Source organism: Paralichthys olivaceus, chromosome 13 (assembly GCF_024713975.1).
Source record: "Paralichthys olivaceus isolate ysfri-2021 chromosome 13, ASM2471397v2, whole genome shotgun sequence".
NCBI lineage: Eukaryota > Metazoa > Chordata > Actinopteri > Pleuronectiformes > Paralichthyidae > Paralichthys > Paralichthys olivaceus.
Window position 1 is genome coordinate 1,650,119 of NC_091105.1, and position 22,820 is coordinate 1,672,938.

The following is a 22,820-nucleotide window of genomic DNA, read 5'->3' on the forward strand; positions in this document are numbered from 1 at the left end:
GACTGTGGAATAATGGAGGGAATGACCACGGACAGCGAGGGAGAGAAGAAAAGAGTTTTACTCTTTTATTTCTAGAAAACAAAAGACATTCATGACATCAACTGAATACATGGCTTTTTCCATAATCTTAATAGTCATTATCTGAAACAAATCCCACTTCAATCTAATTATAACTTTGGCATTAAACACTCGTAACAAGAAATCCCTTTTGGCAACATTCAAATCCTCAAGTCCTTCAAATGATTCACGAGGCCTCACGAGGATTTTTTTTTTACAAAGGCCTTTCAAGTGTTTGAGTCACATATGACACATCTGTGGTTTGGGTCGGAGACACGAAGAGTCCTGGGTCTTCATTAACTCGGAATAATAACATTGCAGACAAAATGTTTTTAATGTTTTTTTTTTTGCTCAGTCACACACAGGCCTCTGAGAAACCATGAACTTGACCTGTTCAGGGATGAGGGAGTTAACAGTTGAACACAGCTACATGCAGTAATCGTGACTCGTAACTTTACAAATGAAATACTGCGTCTGTGTCACTGAGGCCAAATGTGGTTTATCTTCAGAGCTCTCTGAAGATTCGTCGTTGACGTTTTAAGGCACTGTGGGCGTCATAATGTCAAGGAAACAAAAAGCATCTAAATGGCAGAAAAAAACCATCTATTAGGTACAAAACAAAAATATCCAAAAACAGCCATCAAGTATTTTCCATAAATGCTTAGATATGCTTTTCTCTGGAGTACAAATGACCGAAGCTGCCAGACTACAGTATAAATCTAACTGCTGTGCATAGTTGGCGAGACCCTCAATAAAAGCAGTGCGTAAAGCCAAAGTCACAAAGTACACAAACCCCACAGTTTTCCTCGGATCCCAACGTCACGCCTGAGGATTTGCAAAGCCAGTAAGCTTAGTGGAAAAGAAGAAGCCCTCATGACCAGTTTTTAGGAGCCACACAAACCAGAGGACGGCTGAGAGTCACAAGACTGAGACATGTGACCAAGCAGCGAGTGTTCTCTTCTGTTGTACGAAGGTGCGTTTTATATTTTTAATCTGTAAAAAAAAAAAAAAAAGTTTCCGTTGCACTGTGTAAAAAGCTGCAGCGGTTCTCTTTTACACTAGTTTTTATTTGTTTGAATAAACAGAATTCCCATAAATATATTCTGCAAGTGCGGCACCAGACTTGTTAGTGAAGTCGACTCAAAATGTAACAACCCCTGATTTTTCCTACTTTGTTCTATCAAAAATCTTTGGAATTGCTTCAAGATTATAAGGCGACACATTTAAATGTACATTCTAGCTGAGACATGGAGATTTAAACCATTCAACTTATCCAACAACGAAAAAAATACAAATACACTTTTGAATCTTGTTGAAACTAAAGAGGAAAAAAATATATTCATCTCGAACTAGTACTTTTTTCTGTGCGCACCAGAGCTGCACAGATGTTAATCCACGAGTTTGTTGAAGGAGGAGATGAAACAAATCCTGCTCTACACCCTGAGTTCACAGTGCGTCGGCTTCCTTTGGACGACGTTCAGGAAAATAACCCCCGAAGCTACTTTATCTTTTCTAAACCACAATACTATGCATAATATATTTAAACTGTAAACATAACCAGCATCTTTGAATAGAGATTAGCTGCATCTACCGGGAGATAAGCAACTTTAACGACGAACCCCACAGGATTCATTTCACCGTGGAGACGGATTCCTGACAGGGTTCACTAGCTGTGCGTGTTGAGTGTTGACAGCCTGGCCATTAAATGTGAAACCCCAGCTTGGATCGAAGCACAAGCACTGGTCGATGGAGCTGTGTGTGTGTGTGTGTGTGTGTGTGTGTGTGTGTTAGAGAGAGAGAGCGTGCAAGTCGAGCAGGATACAGTACAAGCGTCAGCACAGAACACATGCAATAATGTAACTTGAATATACAAACTCTAAAGCTGAATCTGAAACTCCTCTGCCCTTCGCCAAAACCGCAAAGCAAATCTAACCTGCAGATTAATGTGGATACAAAAATGAGACAAGATCATATAAAATAGGAAAAATAAAAATAAAGACACATCAGGACGATGGTAGAAAACGATTCTCCTGCGGCGTCTGCAGGAGGTGGTGGTGGTGGTGGGTTGAAGTGAGGTGCTGTTTGGTTTTTACATGATGGAGCAATTCTCCGGCTTCACACGAGCCTGAAGAGATAAAGTGCAGCGTTAACGAAGGAGGAAAAAAAAACCTGAGAACTACGAGAGAAAAACCAAATATATTTCTTATATCAAATAAACTTCATGACGAGAGGATGGAATCTGCTCTGAGGTGCTCTGGTTGTTTGAGGCTCGTCTTTGTCAGACTTTCAGTTTATGGCCCTGAGATCCTGCCACTGTACAAAACCCTGTGGACCTAGTTTCCGTCATCACTGATTTTTTAGCCTCAGATGCATCGTTGCAGGACATCACATGTTCCTCAACACAGACGCTGAAGAAACCAGATTCCAAATCTACTTTTCCTGTGACTTTTAATTGCTTCTCTGGAAATGTTCTCGATAAAACGGTTAAAGACAGAATGAAGGATTAAAGTCCCTTGTCTATGTTGCACCACAGTAATGAGACGGTACCTGTCTGGGCTCATTGCTGCCCATGAAGAAGGAATGTCCCACGAGGCCTTCAGATAGACCCCCGCTGCTGCACACGCCACCCCCGCGGTCCGACGACTGCCCACAGGAGTCGCAGATCACCGTGCGGCTCCGCAGGTTGTACTCATTGTCCCCGCCGCTAGTGCTGTGAGCGCCCTGCAGGGGGAGACACACAACGAGGTGAGTCACTTAACGCTGACGCTCCACCGGGAGAGGAGCCGAGAGTCGTGATGTTCCCCGATGTTTAATGCATGAGCTCAGGTTTACTGGACGTTTCGTGTGTTTCAGGTTTTTTTTTACCATGTCATCATCTTCTTCAGCATCGTGGAAGAGGGTGCGGGTCACTTTCCTCATGGCCATTTCCTGGTGGTGAAGTCACAACATGGTGAGTTACTGCAGTCAAAGGAACAGATATGTGTAATGGAGGTGAAGTGAGGTCAGACCTCTCCGTTGGCACTGATGAGGCTGGTCTGCAGGAGGTCGCCGGTGCCCCAAGAGTTCTGGGTTTTCCACAGCAGGTCAGTGGGAGGGTTGTGGCTTCCGCCGCCAGATGCAGCCCAGATCTGAAAAGGTCGGAGGTCACAGGGGATCATGTACTCAACCAGGAACTGTCAGACTGCTCCTGACACACAGGTGAACTTTTAATAATGCTGAGAATGGACGAACAATACTCACGGTCACGGTTCCTCCGGCCTTCAGGGTGAACTTCGGGGGAAACTTGTAGACGATCGGGGTGGTGCTCCCGACTTGTCTCTTCACCTGCCAGTTGCCAAGTGGCTGATCCTACAGGAGAGACATGGAAAAGGTTCAATCAGGAATAATTTGTTGGCTGAATGAAACAACACATTTCAAATCTCCAGATCCAGATTTTTAGCACAGAAATCCTCTTTTCTTCTTTTTTTCATCCTGCCAAATAACAAACACCCGATGAAACATAACCTGCTGAGCAGAAGTAAAACTCGACACCAAGTTAATCACATGTTTGGATGTAACTCATTAAGAAATGTCAATTGAAGATGACATCACGTACAGAAGGTGATTACCACTTGTGTGACAGCAGTTTCACTGAACCAGAGAGAGTTTAAAGATCCAGACGATGGATGGACTCGGTTACCTCGTCGGCCTTGTTGTTGAGACGGATGTACTTCCCCTCCAGGTCAACGTCGTCCACAGTGATGCGGCCGCTGGCTGAGGCGTGCTGGCTGATGCGAGTCTTGGTCACGGTGCCGCCCGCCATGCTGGACGTCTCGCTGTCATTGTCGTTGAGGCGGCGCTTTTTGGAACTGGCCGCACCAGAGGAGTTGCGGCTGCTGGAAGCGGTGGCGGAGGACTGGAGCAGGCGGCTGGTGTGGCTGTGGCTTGAGCCAGAGGTTCGTGTAATCGAGACCTTGGTGGGTGGAGGGCTGGGAGACAGACGCAGCCTGGGGAGGGATGGAGGAAAGAGGTTTAGAAGAGAGGGAGTCCGGGTCACGTTGTTCTGATTCAAACCTTTGATTCTAAACATCATTGACACAAGAAGCAGAACAAGCTGAGGAAACGATCTCACCTCTCCTCCTCTCCCTCCAGCAGCTTCCTGTACGCATTGATCTCCATGTCCAGGGCCAGTTTGATGTCCAGCAGCTCCTGGTAATCGTCCAGCTGCTGCTGCATGCGGGCTCGGATTTCAGCCATCTCACGCTCTTTATCCTCCAGCCGCCGCCTCATCAGGTCCCGCTCCCGCGTCAGCGCCTCCTCCAGCTCGCGCACCTTGGCCTCGCTCGCCGACAGCTGACGTGGAGGGAACGCACAGTGGTTTGGTTAGTTAAGCAGCACAAACACAAGTCGATGTGTGAAGGTGAAGGTCAATGTTTGATCAATAATGCTCAGGGCGGTGTTTCACAACATCCTCGGTGACGTCAGGTACCTGTCTCTGCAGCTGGCTGAGCTGTCCTGACATGCTCTCCAGTCGAACACGCGTGTGCTGCAGCTCTTCGTGGGCGGCTCCCACCATGTGGCTGTTGCTGTCAGCTGACAGACGGGCGTTCTCCAGCTGACGGACAGAGAGACGCTACAGTCAGCCAATGGCAGAGGTTCACTGCTCTGAATTAAAAATCCTTTTAATTCATTTAACTGAGTTACAAACAGTAATTCCCAAAGAAGTTTCCTAAAAGGGTCAATTAAGTAAATAAAGATCGGTTTAGTTTTAGTTTCTTTCACACAAAAAAATGTCAAAAAGATCTGGTGAGTTTATTCCTCAGGGGACAGAGGTTCAATGAAATACATTTTCCTCCTGAATTTAGATCAATAAGCAGATAAACAAGACTCTGATTGTTTTCCAGGATGTAAATAAATCATTTATCTGATTATCTATTTAATGAGAAAAACCCACAACTACAAAGAAAACCGAGCCTCTGCTTTTCCTCTAGGTGGCAACAGAGCTGCGTCTCCAGCAGCTTCCAGACTCACCTTGGACTGGTAGGTCTTCTCCAGCTCCTCCTTGTAGATGCGGACCTGATCCTCGTGCTGGGCTCGCAGCTCAGCCAGGGCCTCGGACAGCTTGCTCTCGAAATCCAGCCGCCCGCCGTCAATCTCCACCATGCGAGTCTCATGGCGGCGCTTGGATTCACGTAACTCCTGGAGACGCCAGCAGAGAGAGGAGGAAGTGACGTTAGAAGCTGGAAAACCAACTTAAGTGTTTCTGATGTTAGATCTTCAGCTGACTTGTCCTTTTATTATTTGATTAAATCAAGGATGTGATTTGTACAGAAAAGATTTCACCAGTAACTTGTTATAGTTGAATGTAATTGCAGTAATTAATCAGTCGCTGATTTTATTTAAATCCACTGACCTGTGACCTTTAAACTACGTCTAATCAGTTTGATAAAAACAAAACACACATGTTGCCAGTGCGTCTGGAGCATGACCACAAATTTAAAAATGTGACTATGACGCTACTTTTACTGTGTTTTATAATATTTATGTTAAAATACAGCAATGAAGTGGAAAAACTGTGATCTGCTGAGAGAAATCTGAAGGGGTAAAGCAAAACAAGTAGGTGGTTGGAAGCGAATCAATATCCTGTGGAAGATGAAAAGTAGGACAGATGACTGAGACAGTGGAGTAAGAATAGAAGGGTGGAGGTGAAGAGTAGGAACCTCGTTGTAGATGTTCTTCTGGAACTCCATCTCCTCCTTCAGGGTCTGCAGGCGATTCTCCGCGTCCACTCTCCTCAACATCTCGTCCTGCAGTTGCCTCTTGGCATCGGCCAAGTTTCCGTCCAACTGGGAGGGAGGAGAGGAAGGAGAGATGAGAGAAATGTTCCAAAAAATCTAACGCAGCCCAGGGTGAAATCTGTGCAGCAGTGTTCGAGTCACGAACTCTTCTCTCAAGGCAAAACCTGCAGTTCCTACGTGTGACCAGTAGGTGGAGGAAGGCCACAACTCTCTCAGCATGAGTCCTGGAAGTGCAGTTCATTGATAAAACAAACAGACGACGCTAACTCCTCTCCACGTTGTCCTCATTCATAATCAACTGACTGCAAGGGTCGTATTAAATTAAGACTTTCAGTGAGATGCTTCTGCACATCAGAGGAAATTCATCTCACACGTCCGTCACTGGGGGGGAAACAAACTCTCTGACAATCAATGCAATGTTTTTTAAATGAGAGGGAAATAATGTGTAGGGACAAAGTAAAGATAGAAATAATGTTTGTGTTTCTACAGCAAGGTAAGATAAATACAAGGTTGACCAAACATGAGAAATATAACACAAAGAGAAATGTTAGAAACAAACTATACGACACTCGAAGGCTTTGTAAAAAAATATCCCAGATATAAACAACCCCATTTGATTTACGGCCGACACTGCAGCCAGCTACCAGGTGGCGATCGAGCGGAGCCACAACAACACGAACAAACAGGAATTTCTTTATTTTCTTAATGTCTTTCCGGTGCCATGTGTGTTTTGTTTTTTTTACCTTGGCCAGCTGGGCCCTGAGGTCCTTCACCTCAGCCTCCAGGTTCCGCTTCTCCCCCAGGGCAGTATTGAGTGAAGCATCCTTAGAGTTGAGCAAGGCCTCCAGGTCCCTCAGCCTGGCCAGAGCCGCCTCCAGGTCCGACTCCTTCCTACTGTTCCTGTGAAGACAGAGGACGATGTGGACGTTAGTGTCATTTTCACCTTCTGATGCTTATTTCTGTCTAATCCCTGTCGGGGGGGGGGGGTGTAGTTGTGGTCTCTCTTCCTCTTCTGGCGGTGGAGCATGTCTTTGTTTTTCAGGAAATGAAAGTTCTCATCATCATCTAATCGACAATTTCCTTTAGTGACTCATGTCAGATGGATGGTCAGTTCGGAGCTTTGTGATTTATCCCGCGGCTTCACAGACTCAAACGTTCCCTCAGAGGACGTTAGGTTTTCTTTTGTTTCTTTGTTTTTCGGTTTTTTTCTGCAGGATCACACAGAAACTACAGGACTCTGAGTTTAAATGGTGCTGTACATTTACAGATTCCTTCTCTGCACGAGGTTTATACATCATGCTCTCTCCTCTGCACACAGTCGATGTGTTTCTTTGAAAACTCTGACTTAAAGCTTCCGTTAAAGTTGCTCGGACTTCATAAGAACGTGTTGCTGAAACCTGAGCGGTGAGTAACTGTGCTGCAGTGACAGAAGCTGTGAATGACACAAGCTGCCTTTTGCACAGTCCAGTGAGAGCAGCAGTTGTCCGCTGTCGATGTGAACTGAACTCAGGCCAGCACATCAGTGCACTGTTATGAGCATCCTTTAATGAAAAGGAGCCTATTTAGCTCCATCTCAAGGGAACCTGTGTTGAATTAAAAGAATTCACGTTTGCTGCGCATGTGCCTGTGCATGTGTGCCCCTCCTCTCCTCTAACGTCTCCACAGGAAACAAATTGAGAGAACTGGGTAGAAGTTATAAAAATGAAAACCTGGATGCAGCCATGGAAAAATAATAAACTCCCAGCAGAAGAGGAGGAGAGAGAACGGTGGAGAGAAAGGTTGTAATATTCGTCATGCACAGCCAAGGAGGAAATGGGCTCCCCGTTATTCTGTTTGGCCCTGCAGGCCAGACTTCATTGTCACTAATAATGGCCATCTGCTGGAGGAGATGGCTTCCAGGCTGCTTACGCAGACCTCACAGTCCTCTGGTCACTGCCAGCCGCCTGTGAGAACAGCCAGCGTCTCGTCAAACAGGCCGAATGAACGACAAACTCACTATACATACTGAAGAAAGAAGAAGTTGCTGAATTAAAAAAAACAACTAATGAGACTTTTATGACCAGAAAACACAGCGCTGATGCTTTGCAGATGTACGATCACGCTTTGAGAGCGTCAGCGTGGAAATACAAGTGGAAAAAATAGGAAAAGAAAGAAAGAAAGTTTAAGTGCATCCAGATTAAATACACGAACACAAAAAACTAGACATGAAAACCTCAGAAACAAAATAAAGAAAACAATGAAAGTACTAAAGCTTGTTTCTATTCTACAGAGGTACTGTGTTATTTATATATATATATATATATATTTACTGGGTTATCTAAGAAACCAGCATCTATACAGGCTGTGGAAATGCAACAGTGACTTTCTCCAAAGTCCATAATTGAATTGAAAAGAGCAGATGTTGGACCAGATGTTCATACATTCCTATTGTTGCAGCACTGCACCAATTTGTATTTATAAACCTCAATCATGGCTCAGTCCAAACACAGTCCTCCACCACTTAGCAGCTAATTGTAAAAGTCTTGCTCAAGGGCAGATCGTCTGCTCTCGACAAGTAACTCTACGTTTCTGCAACTGTGAAAACACAAGAAGCAACAAGCTCCGTCGACGTTTTCTGTTTGAAACTTTCAGATCATAAAGAGAGAGAGACAGGAATGTGAGTCTTTACAGCCCAGGTGTACCTGAGGTTATAATCATATGTGCAGAAAGAATGTCAGGAAAACACGCCAGCACCGACAAGCACGCATGTACACATACACGCATGTTCGCAGCTGAATACCCCCCCCCCCCCCACCCAAACATGAAAGAGAACCTGTGGAAACCTTCAGTCGTCATAAATACTCGAAAGGTTTATTCTGTCCAGTCTGGACTCCTGTAAAAAAAATGGAGTCCTGCTCCCAATGCAAGTATTTAAATTTAACAACTTCACTTAACTTCTCATCTACCTCTGAACCTTAATACATTCATGATTAACATTAATGGGGACTTGCCTTTTGTCCCCAGAGGACAGACACGTCCCAATCATGTGACTGCAACAGGTTTAGGTCCCCCACAACATGAGAAACACACACACATTCCCTGAATTCTTGAAGCCACAGAGACGGAGGCCTACAGTAACACGGCTCCCTGCATAAGAGCACGTTCATCAATCTGTGTGGAGGCGGCAGATTACCACACAGGCAGATTAGTAACCAGGGTACAATGAGGCATAGCTGCTGCGGTAAAACGTTTGACTGTTAACTTCTGGCTCCCTGAGGCGTGTGCTGCTCTGCAGGTGAGAGGAGAAGAATGCTGTCGGTATCGTGGAACATTTCACCACGGTGCTGCTCGTTAACGTGTTTCGTGATTAAAATGAAAAAGCGCTCGAAGAGGTCTGTTAAACGAGAGCGAGACAAAGAGAGACGCTGACACACACCTTTTCTCTTTTGTGTGTAGCTGGAGGTAAACATTCCTGGAGACTGCACAGCTCTTTCTGTCTGATTGTGCAGACTGATGAGAGCGTGCAGAGCGTGCGCAGGTGACTGCTGTGACGCTGATGCGCACTAATGGACCCGGTGGATCGAGTCCAGGAGAGACTTAAAGGTTAGAACAGGATTTGATTCACTCTGCTGCCAGTTTGTTTCCTCATCGTGAGAAAAAATGTGATGATGAAACTGAGAGAATACCCGACAACAAGCTTTTAGTAGCTGGTTGTGTTATTGCGTATTCACACTAATGAGTTAAACCACTACGGTTGTGTTACAAACAGAAATCAGTGGATCGGGTAAAATGCACAACCACCATGACCAGTAACTACTTCAGCTGACTGACTGATCTTTAACACGTTGGCTCCAGGATGTTAGAAAGTCCTCTCTCTCTTTGTGTGTGTGGTTGTATTGGTGCGTGTTTGCGTGTTGCAGCGTCGAAATGTGTGTGTACCACCGTGTAGGTTAAGTGCGTTAATGTACAGAGTGCGTCTTTCTGCTTGATGTGTTGTAAAATCTGTACACCAGCACATACAGCACGACTGTATGTCTGCAGGGTGTGTGTGTGTGTGTGTCTGTGTGTGTTTGCCTGGGAGTACCCGTTTATATAATCCATGGATAATTACAGCGTTCCACGATAAATATCCTCCGACACTCTGTTTACATTTTGTTCCAGTGAAGCATCAAAGTGTCTCAGTCTGAGCTCAGGACGCATGTGGAGTCGCTTCAGTTATTATTCAGGAATTACACTCTTCACATAAATAATACACAGTCGGCATGGGAACAAATGCGATACTGCGAAATGACGTAAAGAAGACAGATTTAAAAAAGTCAAGATAAGAGAAACAAGGCGGCAGCTTCAGATGCAAAGTGAGAGGAACGTTTGAGCCAAAATGGCAGCACTGCACAGACAGAGGGAATTCAAAAAATATCTATTTTAGATTCGCTTTTTATTGTTGTTTGACTGTAAACCACACGTCCTGACCTCCGGTCTCTCTGAATGCAAATGTCTGCTCTCCTGAAAAATGAAAAGTTAAGTTGAATCATTCAACTTCAGCTTCAATATCGGAGCTGCGAAAGGCTTTAATCAGTTACAGAGCAAATAAAGTGACGATTTTCAAAGCACAAAGAGAAGTGGGAGCTCTTGGACAGAGACAGAGTGAGATGGGGGAGAGGAGGGCCCTCTAGTAAAGGGGGGGGGGGGGGGGGGGGGGGGGGGGGGGGGGGGGGTGAGATGGAAATGCAAAAAGAAAGAGACAAAAAGGTGAAGAGAAAGAGGGAGAATAATGGAGACGAGAAATCTGAGGAGGAGGAGGAGGAATGTGTTGGCTCGGCTCCCAGCCTCAAGGATGACTCACAGCTATCTTTGTCCAGCCCAGTAACGAGAACACACCCCGCCTCGACGAGTGAAAGAGAGAAAAAAGCCCACTCGCTGCCCCCCCCCCCGCCCCATCCCCTGTTTTGCTATGCCGTTGCCACGGCAACCCGGGCCTTGTCATCAGGCCTGCTAGGATGCCATTTCCACCGCACTGTGGACGCAGTGGAACAAAAAGACGGAGACATTTCTCTGTGGATGTTTTTCAAAATATCTCAAGATGGAGAGGGTGTCGTTCCTTCTCCTCGCCTGCAGGAGACTCTGTCCTGACGGATCACTGCAGACACACACGCAGACACACACGCAGACACACACGCAGACAACAGGCGGCTGAATGAGACGCTGGAACCATATTCAGGTTCATGACTCGAGTGTGTAGCACTTGAAAAAGTTCACATGCTCTTATGTTCAGAAAACATCAGACGTCGCTGCAGCTCCTCTTTTCAGCCTCTGTCTCGGATGAAGTCTGCTCTGATTGGTCCGCTGGCCCACACATTGTGATGTGTCATTAATGGCGGCCCTCTGCTCTAGATCTACCTGGCTTTGTTGCACATGCGGAACTATCGACCCGACGAGTGACGACGTGTTTCAGGATCTTCGGCAGATCTTTTATATTCACAAAAACAAACACGAGAAGAAAGAGAAACTGAAAAATCATCTGACGTCCTCACCAGCTACCTCACCCTCTCATTCATTCATTCTGACTGTCAACATGACGTCTTCTTTATCTGAAGCTGTGCACATCTGGGGGGGGGGGGGGGGGGGTTCCCTGCCTGTGTGTTTTTAAAAAAAACTCTCTGAAGGGAGTTGCTATAGTTACTAACAACTCAACACCTCGTTTGTTTCCTGTAGAACTACACAAAGAGTTCCTCTGACATGTAGTACACACGTGTTCCATATACCCATGTTACACACACACACACACACACACACACACACACACACACACACACACACACAATCTGGCAAGCATATGTGGGCACGTGGTGGGGGGGGGGGGTTTCCCCGATGACTCACTGAGGAGTGGAAAAAAAGGTTTTGTGCCAAATTCCATATGGATCATTTTAAATGTTCGCTTTTTCCATTAATAGCCCAACTTCCATTTCTCCATTTCCACGATGTGTAGTTTGACAAAGCAGCTTTATGTTCAGAGCGCTGCAGGGAAACGATGACTAAGAGGAAAAATATGGTTTGAATAAACAAACGCAGGGAACCAGAGACAGAGCTGGAACAATGAGTCCAGTACAATACTGTGTGAGAGGGACGTTACAATAAAACGTATATGGAGCAATCATTTATTTATCTCCAACAATTCTTTATTTGTCCGTGTACGTTTTTAAGAAAAGTAGATTGAGCTGCGACAGTGACGACAAAAACAATATTTAAGATCAGACCAGTATTTGTGGATAACCGTTGAATGAGTGTGCAAATAAAATACAACAATAAATTCAATTTTAAAATAATGACAATTTCTTTGTCGTGGATTCAGGAATCTCATTGATTATTTTCTTTAGCGGTGAGAGATATTCAGGTGATTGATTTCTTTAGTAATAATGATAATCATTTTATTCATAGAGAACTTTTCAAGCAAATGTGTGCAACATTAAAACGCAGAGACGAAACAAACAACAATAAAAGATGACAAAAGGTAACAACGAGATTCAAAAGCAACAAGATGTCAGCTGATCTAATAATCTGTGGAAGGTTGTTCCAAAGCCCGGGAGCCAGAACTGCAAAGGCTCCGTCACCTCGAGTCGTGAACCTGGACTCTGGGACAATTACACACTTAAGTAAGTGATTCAAAGTTTTTTTAAAGTAAATTCTAAAAGCGTTTGTGCAGTTTGTCGAGGTTCCATTAAGTTTGAGTGGAACTGTTGGGCCTCGGTGGAGGTATGAACTCTACTGAGTGCATTAGAGTTCCAATTACAACCTTTATTCTCAGGAATGAAATATGAAGAACTAGAAAGAGAAGAGACAGACGTCCCTCCGTGTTTGAGAAGACGCATGGACTGAGAGACTGTGACGCAAGAAGCCACGAGGCCTGCGAGTTCACGTCAACTCTGATTTTTCCAAATGTGTTGAGCAACTCCGACAAAGATATGCAGCAAGATAAACACAACAGGCTGGCACATGAACATTTCCTCCTCTAGTGGAATGAAGAACACATCAAGGATTGTGTGTGTGTGTGTGTGTGTGTGTAAAATCATCTGAGACCAACAACACTGCAGCCTTCGCCAGAGGCCACCCGCACTCATCCACATGTGGGAGAGGGGAACAGAGTTCTCAGTGTTTCCAGTTTCAAAGAAGAGCTAATGCCGAGCGGCGCTGATGAGACGGCTGCAAAGGGGGGGGGGGGGGCAAAAAGAGAGAGAGAGAGGACGGGCAGTGTTCGTCCGCTCATGGTTTTGTTTAAGCTTTCACCAAAACAAACTGTTGACTGGAAGGAATCATATCTACTCTCTCTCTCTCTCTCTCTCTCTCTCTCTCTGTCCAGTTCACTCCTGCAGAAATGTACATGTTAAAACTGTTCCTCAGACACAGCGTCAGGCAGAAGGTAGAGAGAGAAGAATGGTGCCCCTCCCACTTGTAAAGCGTGTGTGTGTGTGTGTGTGTGTGTGTGTGCGTGTGTGTGAAACACCCCTTGTTCCTCCCTGCATGATTAGCTGATGATTCATTAGGGGGTGAGTCAGACGCTGGTGGCCTGTTCTGCCTATGAGCTACTTTTCACTGGCACTAAATGTGATTATCTGCAAAGATAAGCGGCCGCTCTGTCTTTTCACTTTTCACCGTCGTTAAATAAACCTGAACTCAGACGTGAGGTTGAACAATGTTAGCGACGAATCAAGAGAACTGTTTACGTTAGTGGTTACTATGGCGACTACGAACTCTCAGTTCGTCTGCTTTAAAAATCTTCCGGTTCAGTTTTTTAATTTCTCATCGTCTCTGCAGCCCTGAACCATTAAACAAATGCTTCTTTAATTATCATTATTTTAAAACTGGTTCATCTGCCTCAACTCTTGGGCGGGAACAACAATAACAAGCGGTGCATCATCGAGTGAAAACTTAATCCTCATTTTTCTCACAGTTTGTTTGAGAAGGTTTCAAACTCCCTGATGAACCTGCAGCTTCACTCATGATCCACATAACGACAACTCTGGGACACGGTGTTCTTTCCAGCAGAGCCACAATTAAAAAAAAAAAAACTCCACAAAACTTCTGCTAATGTTAGAATCGAGTTTATGAAGCTGTGACGACTTCTGGTCGCTTCTTTACTCTACCCTATGAGGAATGAAGACGGATTTGCTGCTTGGAGAATAACCAAATTGTGGTTGTGGGACGAGCCTCAGGATCTGGCGCTCTCACGCGAGGCAAAAAAAAAAGAAAAAGAAAGAAATGGACTGGCCACGAAAAACCGGCAGGAAACACAGGGGAGCTGGGTGTTGAGTCTGCAGCAGATCAGAGGGAGAAAACACCACAGGTCCAGAGCAGAAGTTATTTTCTGCATGTGGACGTCTCACACGGTGCCGCCCGAGCTGTAAATGACGCTGCACCGACTTTTACAATATTTCCTGTGATTGTCACTACTGGCACTATTCCCTGTGGCAACGAGACCACACCCATCTGGCAACAAACATGCAAAGTATTTTCCAAATTCTCGTTGGACCAGAAGCATGTGAGGAAGAAGTGTGTGTGTGTGTGTGTGTGGAAACAGAAGCTGTAACTTCAGGTGTGTGTATCAAACGCATTTAAAAAACAGCAGCAGGTTTGTGCAGCAGAGCACAAACCTCCGTCGCATTTAAATCTGCCTTTTTTTTCCCGTGAATCTCGGAGAAATCCAGGAAACCAAAATAAGCAAAACAAAATGTACCGAGCCATACCACATCCGTCCACCAGGTGTCCAGCCCGTAGTTTTTGCGTAATCTCGCTCAGAAACAAACTGTAGAGCGCAAACGTAACTTAAATAGATGTGGACGTTGGATCTGCAGCAAATTACACACACTCACAGATATCAGTCCCCTCAATGCGCCCGATTGTTTAAATCAAGATTCAAGAATTATTCCCTGGGAAATTGGTGAAAATGTCAAAATATTTCAGTCCGTTAAAGAAAGTGAAAAATATTCCTCCACAAGAATCATGGTGGTAAAAAGTTCGAACGATGCTAACGATCATCTGCAGTGTTTTTACCATCGAGCCAACGAGAGAGCACAGAACTGGAACTGACCTGGGATCACATCAAGATGTAAATATCCTCAAACAACATTAACAGTTAAAGTAAAACATCTGCGGAGTCACAGACGGAAAAAAATATATAAATATAAAGTACTTTGTTATGGATCTGTGTCGATGTGAAAAGCTCAGATTTATTCCAGAGTACACGAGATCTGGGAAACGGAACAGTTCTTATGTAACGAACCACACGCGGCGGGAACGGTTAAGGTTAACAGAGCGCCCACGATACCCACTTCCACCGAGAGGGGAGGGTCTCTGAGCAGAGAGAGGGTGAGCGAGCATGAAAAGTTAGGAGAGAGAGAGAGACAGAGACTCCGAGTCCCGCCATCTTAAAGTGATTTACCCCGTTCATCAAGGGTTTGGCTGCTGCTGCAGGCTCCATGGAAACTAACTCTATAAACCCCCCCCCCCCCCCCCAACCCTCTGCTTGGTACAACGTTGGGCTGAAGATCGAGTCTCTCATTATTCGTTCACCACTGAATCCAACATCTGTTTTCCATCGCAAAGAATCCTGTTAAACGCCGAGAGAACAAATAGTCACCAGAGCCGTCGTCCGAACAAAACAGAAGCATTCTGCAGTAACTCCAGTGACACTGTGGTGGCGCTGTGATGAGAGCAGCCAAATCCAAATCAAACAATCGTACACACACACACACACACACAAATCAGCATCTGAGTTTGTGTTAACTTTACATTTTACAGAATTAAGTTTATTTTCTTTATTCATCTGTCTTCAACATTGTGAGATGTTTTTCTACATTGATTGATTCATTAATCTTTTCTGGGACTTGATTTAAAAATGTAAAATCAGACACAGATATTTATTTAGAGTGTGTTTGGAGCAGATCCAAATAAAAACCTGGACCGGGTGGATTTAAATGTGGTTTCATAAAGAGACTGTTGGGCCTCGGTGCAGAAATGTAGCTCTGAGTGCTTGTTCTAGTTTTTTTAATATTTCATATGTCAAATGTTTTACTATAATATAATATCATTATAAGCATCAGCCCCGAAAAATCATAACTGATTGACTTTGAAAAATAAATTAGAAAGAAAAAGATATTCAGCAAAATAAAATAATCAGTTCTCTAAAACATTTTACGACTATTTTAATAAAACAAATGCTCTTTTAACGAAAACTTCAAGATATTTCAAACGCATCCCGACCACAGAGCCCTGTTTTAATATTATTTAACACTCAAAAAACTCCTCTCTCAGCTCCGATGCCCCCTCGCATGACTCGGAGTGACACACAGTAGTCTGCTGTCACATGATACAACCTGAGATCAGCACAAGGGGGGAACAGGGTTTCCCCCCCGAGGCAGCGAGAAGAACAAAGGACGAGATCAAACAGCGTGAGAGAAGCTGTCCAGTGACGATGACATCATCTGTGGATGGTGATCTGCCGCCTGGAGCCGAGAAATATGAACGATCTCTAAAATACAAGGAAGTGGTTTACGTTAAAGTTAAACCAAAATCAAATGAGTGTTTTTAATTCCACATATGGAGAACAGAGGAGAACTGTGTTTTCAGTTTAAAGAAGTGGGTCAAACTTCTCAGAACACATCGATGAGTCGGTGCAATAGTTAATAATCTGTTTTAGTTCAGTTGATGGATAAAAATATTTGTTTTCTCCTGATGACACTGACGACGCAGTCGATGAAATCAGACTTAAACACGTGTGTTGAAAAAGAGGCGTGTCCTCCAGAGGCGTGTGTCTGCACTGGATATTTTTATCTGTTAAACAACCAGAACAGAATCACAGCGACATGCCGAGCTTCATTTTTCATCCCACTAATTACACTGACCTAATAAGAGCTCGTTAACGTCATTCATTCTGTACGAACCTCAGATAATCAGTCTGAGGGACGACAGGAAGGAAGACGCTCTACGTTCACCTGATGTGACCGAGGAACACTTTATTACTTTATCAGCTGAGTTTTGTTTTTACTTATTTACTGTGGAGCTCAAACCACAAATCAAGTAATGAAACAAAAATAAATATAAAACTATTCTGATGATTAATTGTTTCCGGAAAAATAAAATTTGGAAAATATCCGGTTCTCTTCTTTGATCAAAAAACAATCGACCAGAAAATATTCTCCAGATGAATTAACTGACAACACATTTATCATTTTTAGTGTGGATATATTTTCTAAATCAGGGAACAGGGTTTGCACTTTAAATCAGATTTCAAACTGAAGCTACTTCTTACAGGTATTTTCCCAATTCGCTTGAAAAAATAAAAAGTATAATTAAGCACTGGACTAAAGTGAAATAAAGCTTCAGTTGAAAAGAGAAGGGATCTAAAGACTTCCCTGCTTGAGTCTTGTTCTTTTCCACATTAGGGAGAGACTTTGAACATTTTATCTCAACAAACCCGACACGAGCAGCTTGGAGTTCTCCTCTTGTTTATCCACAACATGGCACAAAGAAAGCTCGGATGTATACTGCGTTACCTTAGAGACGGGTTTAAAATCTCCCTGTGGGTTAAAAATAGGAACTTTACTCATTGAAACTTGAGCTATGAGTGTCAGACCGCTTCATGTGACGTCTGCCTCCACCACTGCATCACCCTCTGTCTGTTTTACTTCCCCTTTCTCTCCTCGCGGGACTCGGGTTGACTAATATTAAAAATTCGGTATGTGTTGCTCAGTACGCGACGTCTTTTGATCGATATCTGCATCTACTCCCATGACTCTTCAGTGGACACAGGTTTTTTTAATCGGCTGCAGCTCAAGGACTCACTTGCCTTTTTAGCGTATTTACCAAAACTCACCAATTTCAGTGATCGAGATGTCATTATTAAATTTTTATGACAAAGAAATGATATCGGGGCTTAATAATTTACAGTGTGACCATAAACTTTACTATAAAATGAAAAGAAAACACAAATACAATCAAAGATATACAACGATATCTTGTTTTTTTCTTCTCCAATAGATAAATGGGTCGGGCTCTAATGACCAACAAAGTTTTCTAACTTACATCAAACACTCCATGTGCCAAAAACACTGAGGAGAATCTTTCCAGTGAAGGAAATGGGAGTTTAATGATAAGTGTATTTCCTGCTGTGCTCTGATAACAGTGTCCTGGCCCAGACGCTTCAGTCCTTGAATAAAACATGTGAGCATCAGTCCACCACTGAATCTTTTAATCACACTGAGTCTGCAGCTGCACCTCAACAAGTTCTGCCACGTTGACACCGCAGCGATTATTGTATTCTGTTAAAACATCGTTCCGACAGACTGATTATATTTATAATAAAAAGTCTGAGGGCTTCATCTACCTGGTGCTACGCCCTAAACCGCACGGTGCAGACGACGGGCGGGCGGGGCGGACTGAGCCGAGCTAAATCCACCATTTGATGCGTTCAAAGCAGATTTGATCCGTAAGAGGGCTCGGCTGTTTACTGTTCGGCAAGAACAGCCCCGCCCTTATCAGACAAACTCAGAGAGAGCAGAGGACAGCTCGTTTCAGAGACTCTGGACAGTGAGTGTGAAGACAAACACGTCCCACAAACAGTAAAATAAAACAGATTTCCATGGAACTTGGTGGACGGACGTGATAAGGCTCAGGGTTCTGAGAGACACTGTCTTTGACTTGCTTGTGAGATGAGGCGTTTTTCAACACGGATGAAAAGCGATGGCATGTGTTCAACTCACTCCAGTTTACATACAACAAAACAATTTGTCGTTGAGTTGGATGAATTTCTCGCCACTCCTCCGTCTGTCTGGGCGGAGCATTCAAAGAACAAGTCCTGCCGGTGACACTGATGAGCCAGTTCCTCCACACAGGCTAACGTTTGGTAGCTAGCAGCAAAACTGGAGGTTAGATCCGACCCGAGGAGCCAAACAAGTCCAGCACGGACACGAGCGCGCTGCTCCGGGACTCATTCAGTCTTTCTTCTACTTCCTCTACTTGCATCCCTCGATCGAAGACGACTCTTTACAACACCACATTCGACCCTTTCTCCAAATTATGGGGGATCTTGTTCCCCAGGTTTTAAATGATCAACAAGTCAAACAGTCAGCAGACATGGTCGGCCCAACAGTTTGCCTCAGGAGGGAGAGCATGTGTTTGCGGGAATAGTTATGCACACAAAGGCTCGTCTGTGAAAAGACAGGGTGTCGTGTCTTTGGGCGAAACAGGTGTGTCCAGTCAACTGCTCCGAGCCGACGGCTCCACCTGTTCCTGTGTGTTCTGTCAAACTCTGGAAGAAAAACCAAAGACGTCCACAAAGAGGGTCGACACACTGTGAGACACAGAGCTGCAGTGTTTACTGCGCTGCCGTCTGTTGCCATCTGACGCTCGGTGCGGAGCCGAGAGAAACCCTTCAGTGTGTATTAATAAACCTCACTTCCCGTTACAGTGAGTCCACAGTCAAACCATTCCAGAGGCCTTGAAAAAAAAAAACCCTCTGAGTCACCAGCCCCGTCGTTCCAACCAAGACTCCCTGAGATCCATGACAACCAAACACCAAACTCGCCGACTAAAGTCTAACAGATAAAGCCGGCCCAGGCCGGACTCTGATTTTTCTTTCCACTACATGTGCGTCATAAAAATCTACTTCCTAGGAAACTACTGCGGGAGCTTTCCTCCTCCTTCTTCTCCTTCTGCTGCAGAAGCACAGTGACATGTTGGATTTTACAGAGAACGGTGATAGATAAGCGATAAAACGTTTCTCTCGACACTTGCACTGGCCTTTATCTGGAGAGAACACAGAGTCAACATCCTCGCCCACCTACAGTGTGTGCACATCTAACAAACGGCGGATTGACGACCCGCGGATAGTTTCACCACTGACGCCATAACGAAGGTCAACAGCTCAATAAGCAGCTGCAGGATCCAGGCGAGCCACGGTAACGACACATGTCCTGCAGAGTTTCAAATCTTACATTTGTATTCACATGTGCAGCAGGTATGAGCCCCTCCCACTGAGTTATGTTCCTTCACACATGTTTAACAGTCCTGAATCAACAATGTCAACTCGGACAAAAGAACACAACAGCACTAAGCCCTTCATGTGTGCTCTCAGCGAACACACACACTCTGTTTCCACAAATGAAAATATGCCGTGTTGAAACCCCGAGTGTTGAATGTGTCTTTACTCTGTTGGGAGAATCTGCTAAAAAAGAAAAATCTGCCCGTCAGTAGAAGCAGCAGAGGAGAAAACAACTTCTCTCACCCGAGGTTAACTTTGTCGGGACGGTCATAAATTCCTCAGCAGCTACAACAAGCTGACGTTCACGTGTGTATTTGAATTTACAGCCGAGGATAAAACACAGATTTTATTTTATTTTTTTTTCCTTCCTTGGAAATGACTGCGGTTCACTGGAGGATAATAAAAAAAAAATGATGTGTATAATTCAACAAGTGCAGGTAAAAGATTAAATACATACTGTTTGAATATAATTACACGTTATTATTAAGTCTGTCATTCATTAACTGCCGCCCCCTCACACACACACACACACACACACACACACACACACACACCTTCAATTCAATTCCACTTTACTCACTGGTCTTTACTTAACACACTGGAGTCACACAGGACGTAACGACTAGTTTAAGATTATTTTATTTATTTCTTTTGTTTGCTCCATTTCTAATTAATACAAAATAAAGCATTAAAAATAATAATTGCTGTGTCATGTTTCTCTCTCCAGATCTAGACACAAGGAAAGTTTCCAGAACTTTTCCGAACCCTCTGGTAAAATGTCCAGAAAATGTCAGAGTGACAAATGTCCTGTTGCTGTGGACAACGTCTCCCCGGAACACTCTCTCACTGTGTTCTTCGTAAAAAAAGCAAACTTCAGGAATTGTCCAGAGAATCGAGTCCTACGTTAAAAACTGCAATATTTATATTTGAACAGTTTAATCTTTGATCTAAACCTGTGTCTTCTGTGTGAAACCCTCACACTGAGCTTTAAGCAGCACAAACTGTGCTGGAGGACATTCCGTCACTAAGCAGTCATTTGTGTATTTAAGGTGTATAAAAGGTGGAGTCCATTTATCTGGACGTGTGTTATTTCTAACGCCCCCGGAGGCCTGAAGTGATGAAACTGTACTCGTCAAATAATGAGTCACAGGAACCAAAACCAGCAGGAATGTCACCTCCAGGACTAACGTCCGACTCCTCACTGCATTCCTGCTGGAGCATTAGAGTATGAGTGCTGCTGAACGAGCACAGGTGTGAACAGGTGACGCAACCGCACAAAAGGTCAAAACTGCAAAACGTGGAGATGCTGTTTGCTCTGGAACCTTGTGAGTCAGGGACGCTGGACGTCGGTGAGAGCTGGGGGAGGGGGGGGGGGGGGGCAGCAACTCTACATCAATGTTTTTTTGAACTCATCTGAATCGACAACAGTTTTGAGAACATCTTAAAATAGAGAGCAAACTGAAATGACATTTCTGTTATTTGTAATCCAACACTGCTTGATGTGTAACGTGCTGTGTGTGTGTGTGGCTGAATCCATTTTGTGACATCACTCTCCCCTTCCGGCCCCCTCATGCTCCTCCTACCTGGCTTTCAGCTCCTTGTGCTCCTCCCTGATCTTGCCGAGCTCCAGCTGCAGGCGCGCTCGCTCCTTGGCCACCTGGTCCAGGGTCTTGCGGGCGTCGGCCAGCTCCGTCTCATAGGCGGCCTTCATGCCCGACAGATCACGGGTGACGGAGGACTCGGACTCGGTGATGCGCATACGCAGCCCGGCATTTTCAGACTCCAGCGAGCGCACCTTGTCGATGTACACCGCCAGACGGTCGTTGAGGTTGCACAGGTCCTCCTTCTCCTGCAGCCTGGTGATGCGGGCAGGCGAGACGGTGACGGTGGCACCGCGGCTGGTGCGTTTCTGGCTCGGGGTTTCCATGGCAATAATGGCTCAGCAAGAGGTGCAGAGGGGATGAGTCACTGGCTGTGGAAGAGAAGAGCGAGGGATCAGAGTTGATGAAAACTATCAGTGCAGGTCTTCCCTGGTTTGTCTGGTCACATGTTACACTTTAATGGAGTTTCTATCCGGGCTGACACCTTCACTCACCGGTCTGATCATAGTTGTGATATCCTCCAAGATCAAATGAGTTAGCACTTCTAGAAAACTTGATATCACCTTCACCACCTCTGGCTCCACTGAGTCATTGTTCGGCCGCTTCACGCAGCTCGCTCCTGAGCAAACGTGCTTCCTTACAAAACCCCGACTCCCACCTCCAGCTCACTCACAACACCACAGTGAAATACTTTCAGAATTACTGGGAGAACATGAAGCCGCGACCGGAGACAGACAATAAATAAACAACATCCGTCTTCCTCTGTTTTTTCAAAAAGACCTTTTGGGAAAATGGAGGCAAACCACAGAAAAAGAAGTTGCTGCACCAGTTACAATTCCAAAGTGTTGACTCATGATTTACATGCTGCAGGATGTCCTGATAAGGACATGGATTCCCTGTGTTCAGATGAGTGCAAACACTGAAATGAATACAAGAGTGTTTTATTTTTCATTTTCATATCGTGTGTATTTGTTTTTATAGTTGTTATAATTAAAAGCACTGGATGAAAATAATATTGAAATGCCTCCAACATTGTAAATGTAATTAAAAGTAATTTTCTCCACCAGAGCTCCAACATACAATCATGGAAGAATTCAACGATATTAATAAATGAACGAGTGCTGTTATTATCCACTGTGACGGAGAAGGTGCGACCGAAGAGCTTTTTAAAAAAAAAATTATTTCTCTGCAGCTCCTCCGCTCACAACCTTCCGGCCATTTCCCAGAGAACTGCAGGAAAGCTTTCTCCAGTTTGGTTCACGAGTGGGTGGAGGCACCAAACTTTGCCGTCCATCGCCTCACCGCCCATTAGCAAAAGTGCACACAAGGACATGCACGCCCCATGTGGGTGGGATGGCGTGCATGCAAATGACG

General features: G+C 44.7%; 1 protein-coding gene across 9 annotated transcripts in view; it reads right to left on the reverse strand.

Annotated features, from left to right (window-relative positions):
- Positions 1-40: 40 nt before the first annotated feature.
- Positions 41-22,820, reverse strand: part of lmna (lamin A) — a 26,592-nt gene continuing 3,812 nt past the window's right edge. For 8 of the 9 annotated variants that reach the window (XM_069537263.1, XM_069537260.1, XM_069537262.1 and 5 more), the window contains 12 exons: positions 21,429-21,817; positions 6,578-6,734; positions 5,757-5,882; positions 5,068-5,235; positions 4,526-4,651; positions 4,169-4,389; positions 3,737-4,043; positions 3,298-3,405; positions 3,066-3,185; positions 2,923-2,985; positions 2,605-2,778; positions 41-2,182 (listed from right to left, as the gene is read on the reverse strand). In XM_069537263.1, coding sequence (XP_069393364.1) covers positions 2,147-2,182; positions 2,605-2,778; positions 2,923-2,985; positions 3,066-3,185; positions 3,298-3,405; positions 3,737-4,043; positions 4,169-4,389; positions 4,526-4,651; positions 5,068-5,235; positions 5,757-5,882; positions 6,578-6,734; positions 21,429-21,772 — 1,950 coding nt within the window. In that variant the 5' untranslated portion in view covers positions 21,773-21,817 and the 3' untranslated portion in view covers positions 41-2,146. Of the gene's footprint in view, positions 2,183-2,604; positions 2,779-2,922; positions 2,986-3,065; positions 3,186-3,297; positions 3,406-3,736; positions 4,044-4,168; positions 4,390-4,525; positions 4,652-5,067; positions 5,236-5,756; positions 5,883-6,577; positions 6,735-21,428; positions 21,818-21,940; positions 22,151-22,820 lie in introns of those variants that run through there. The other variant, XM_069537265.1, reaches the window with a different exon arrangement.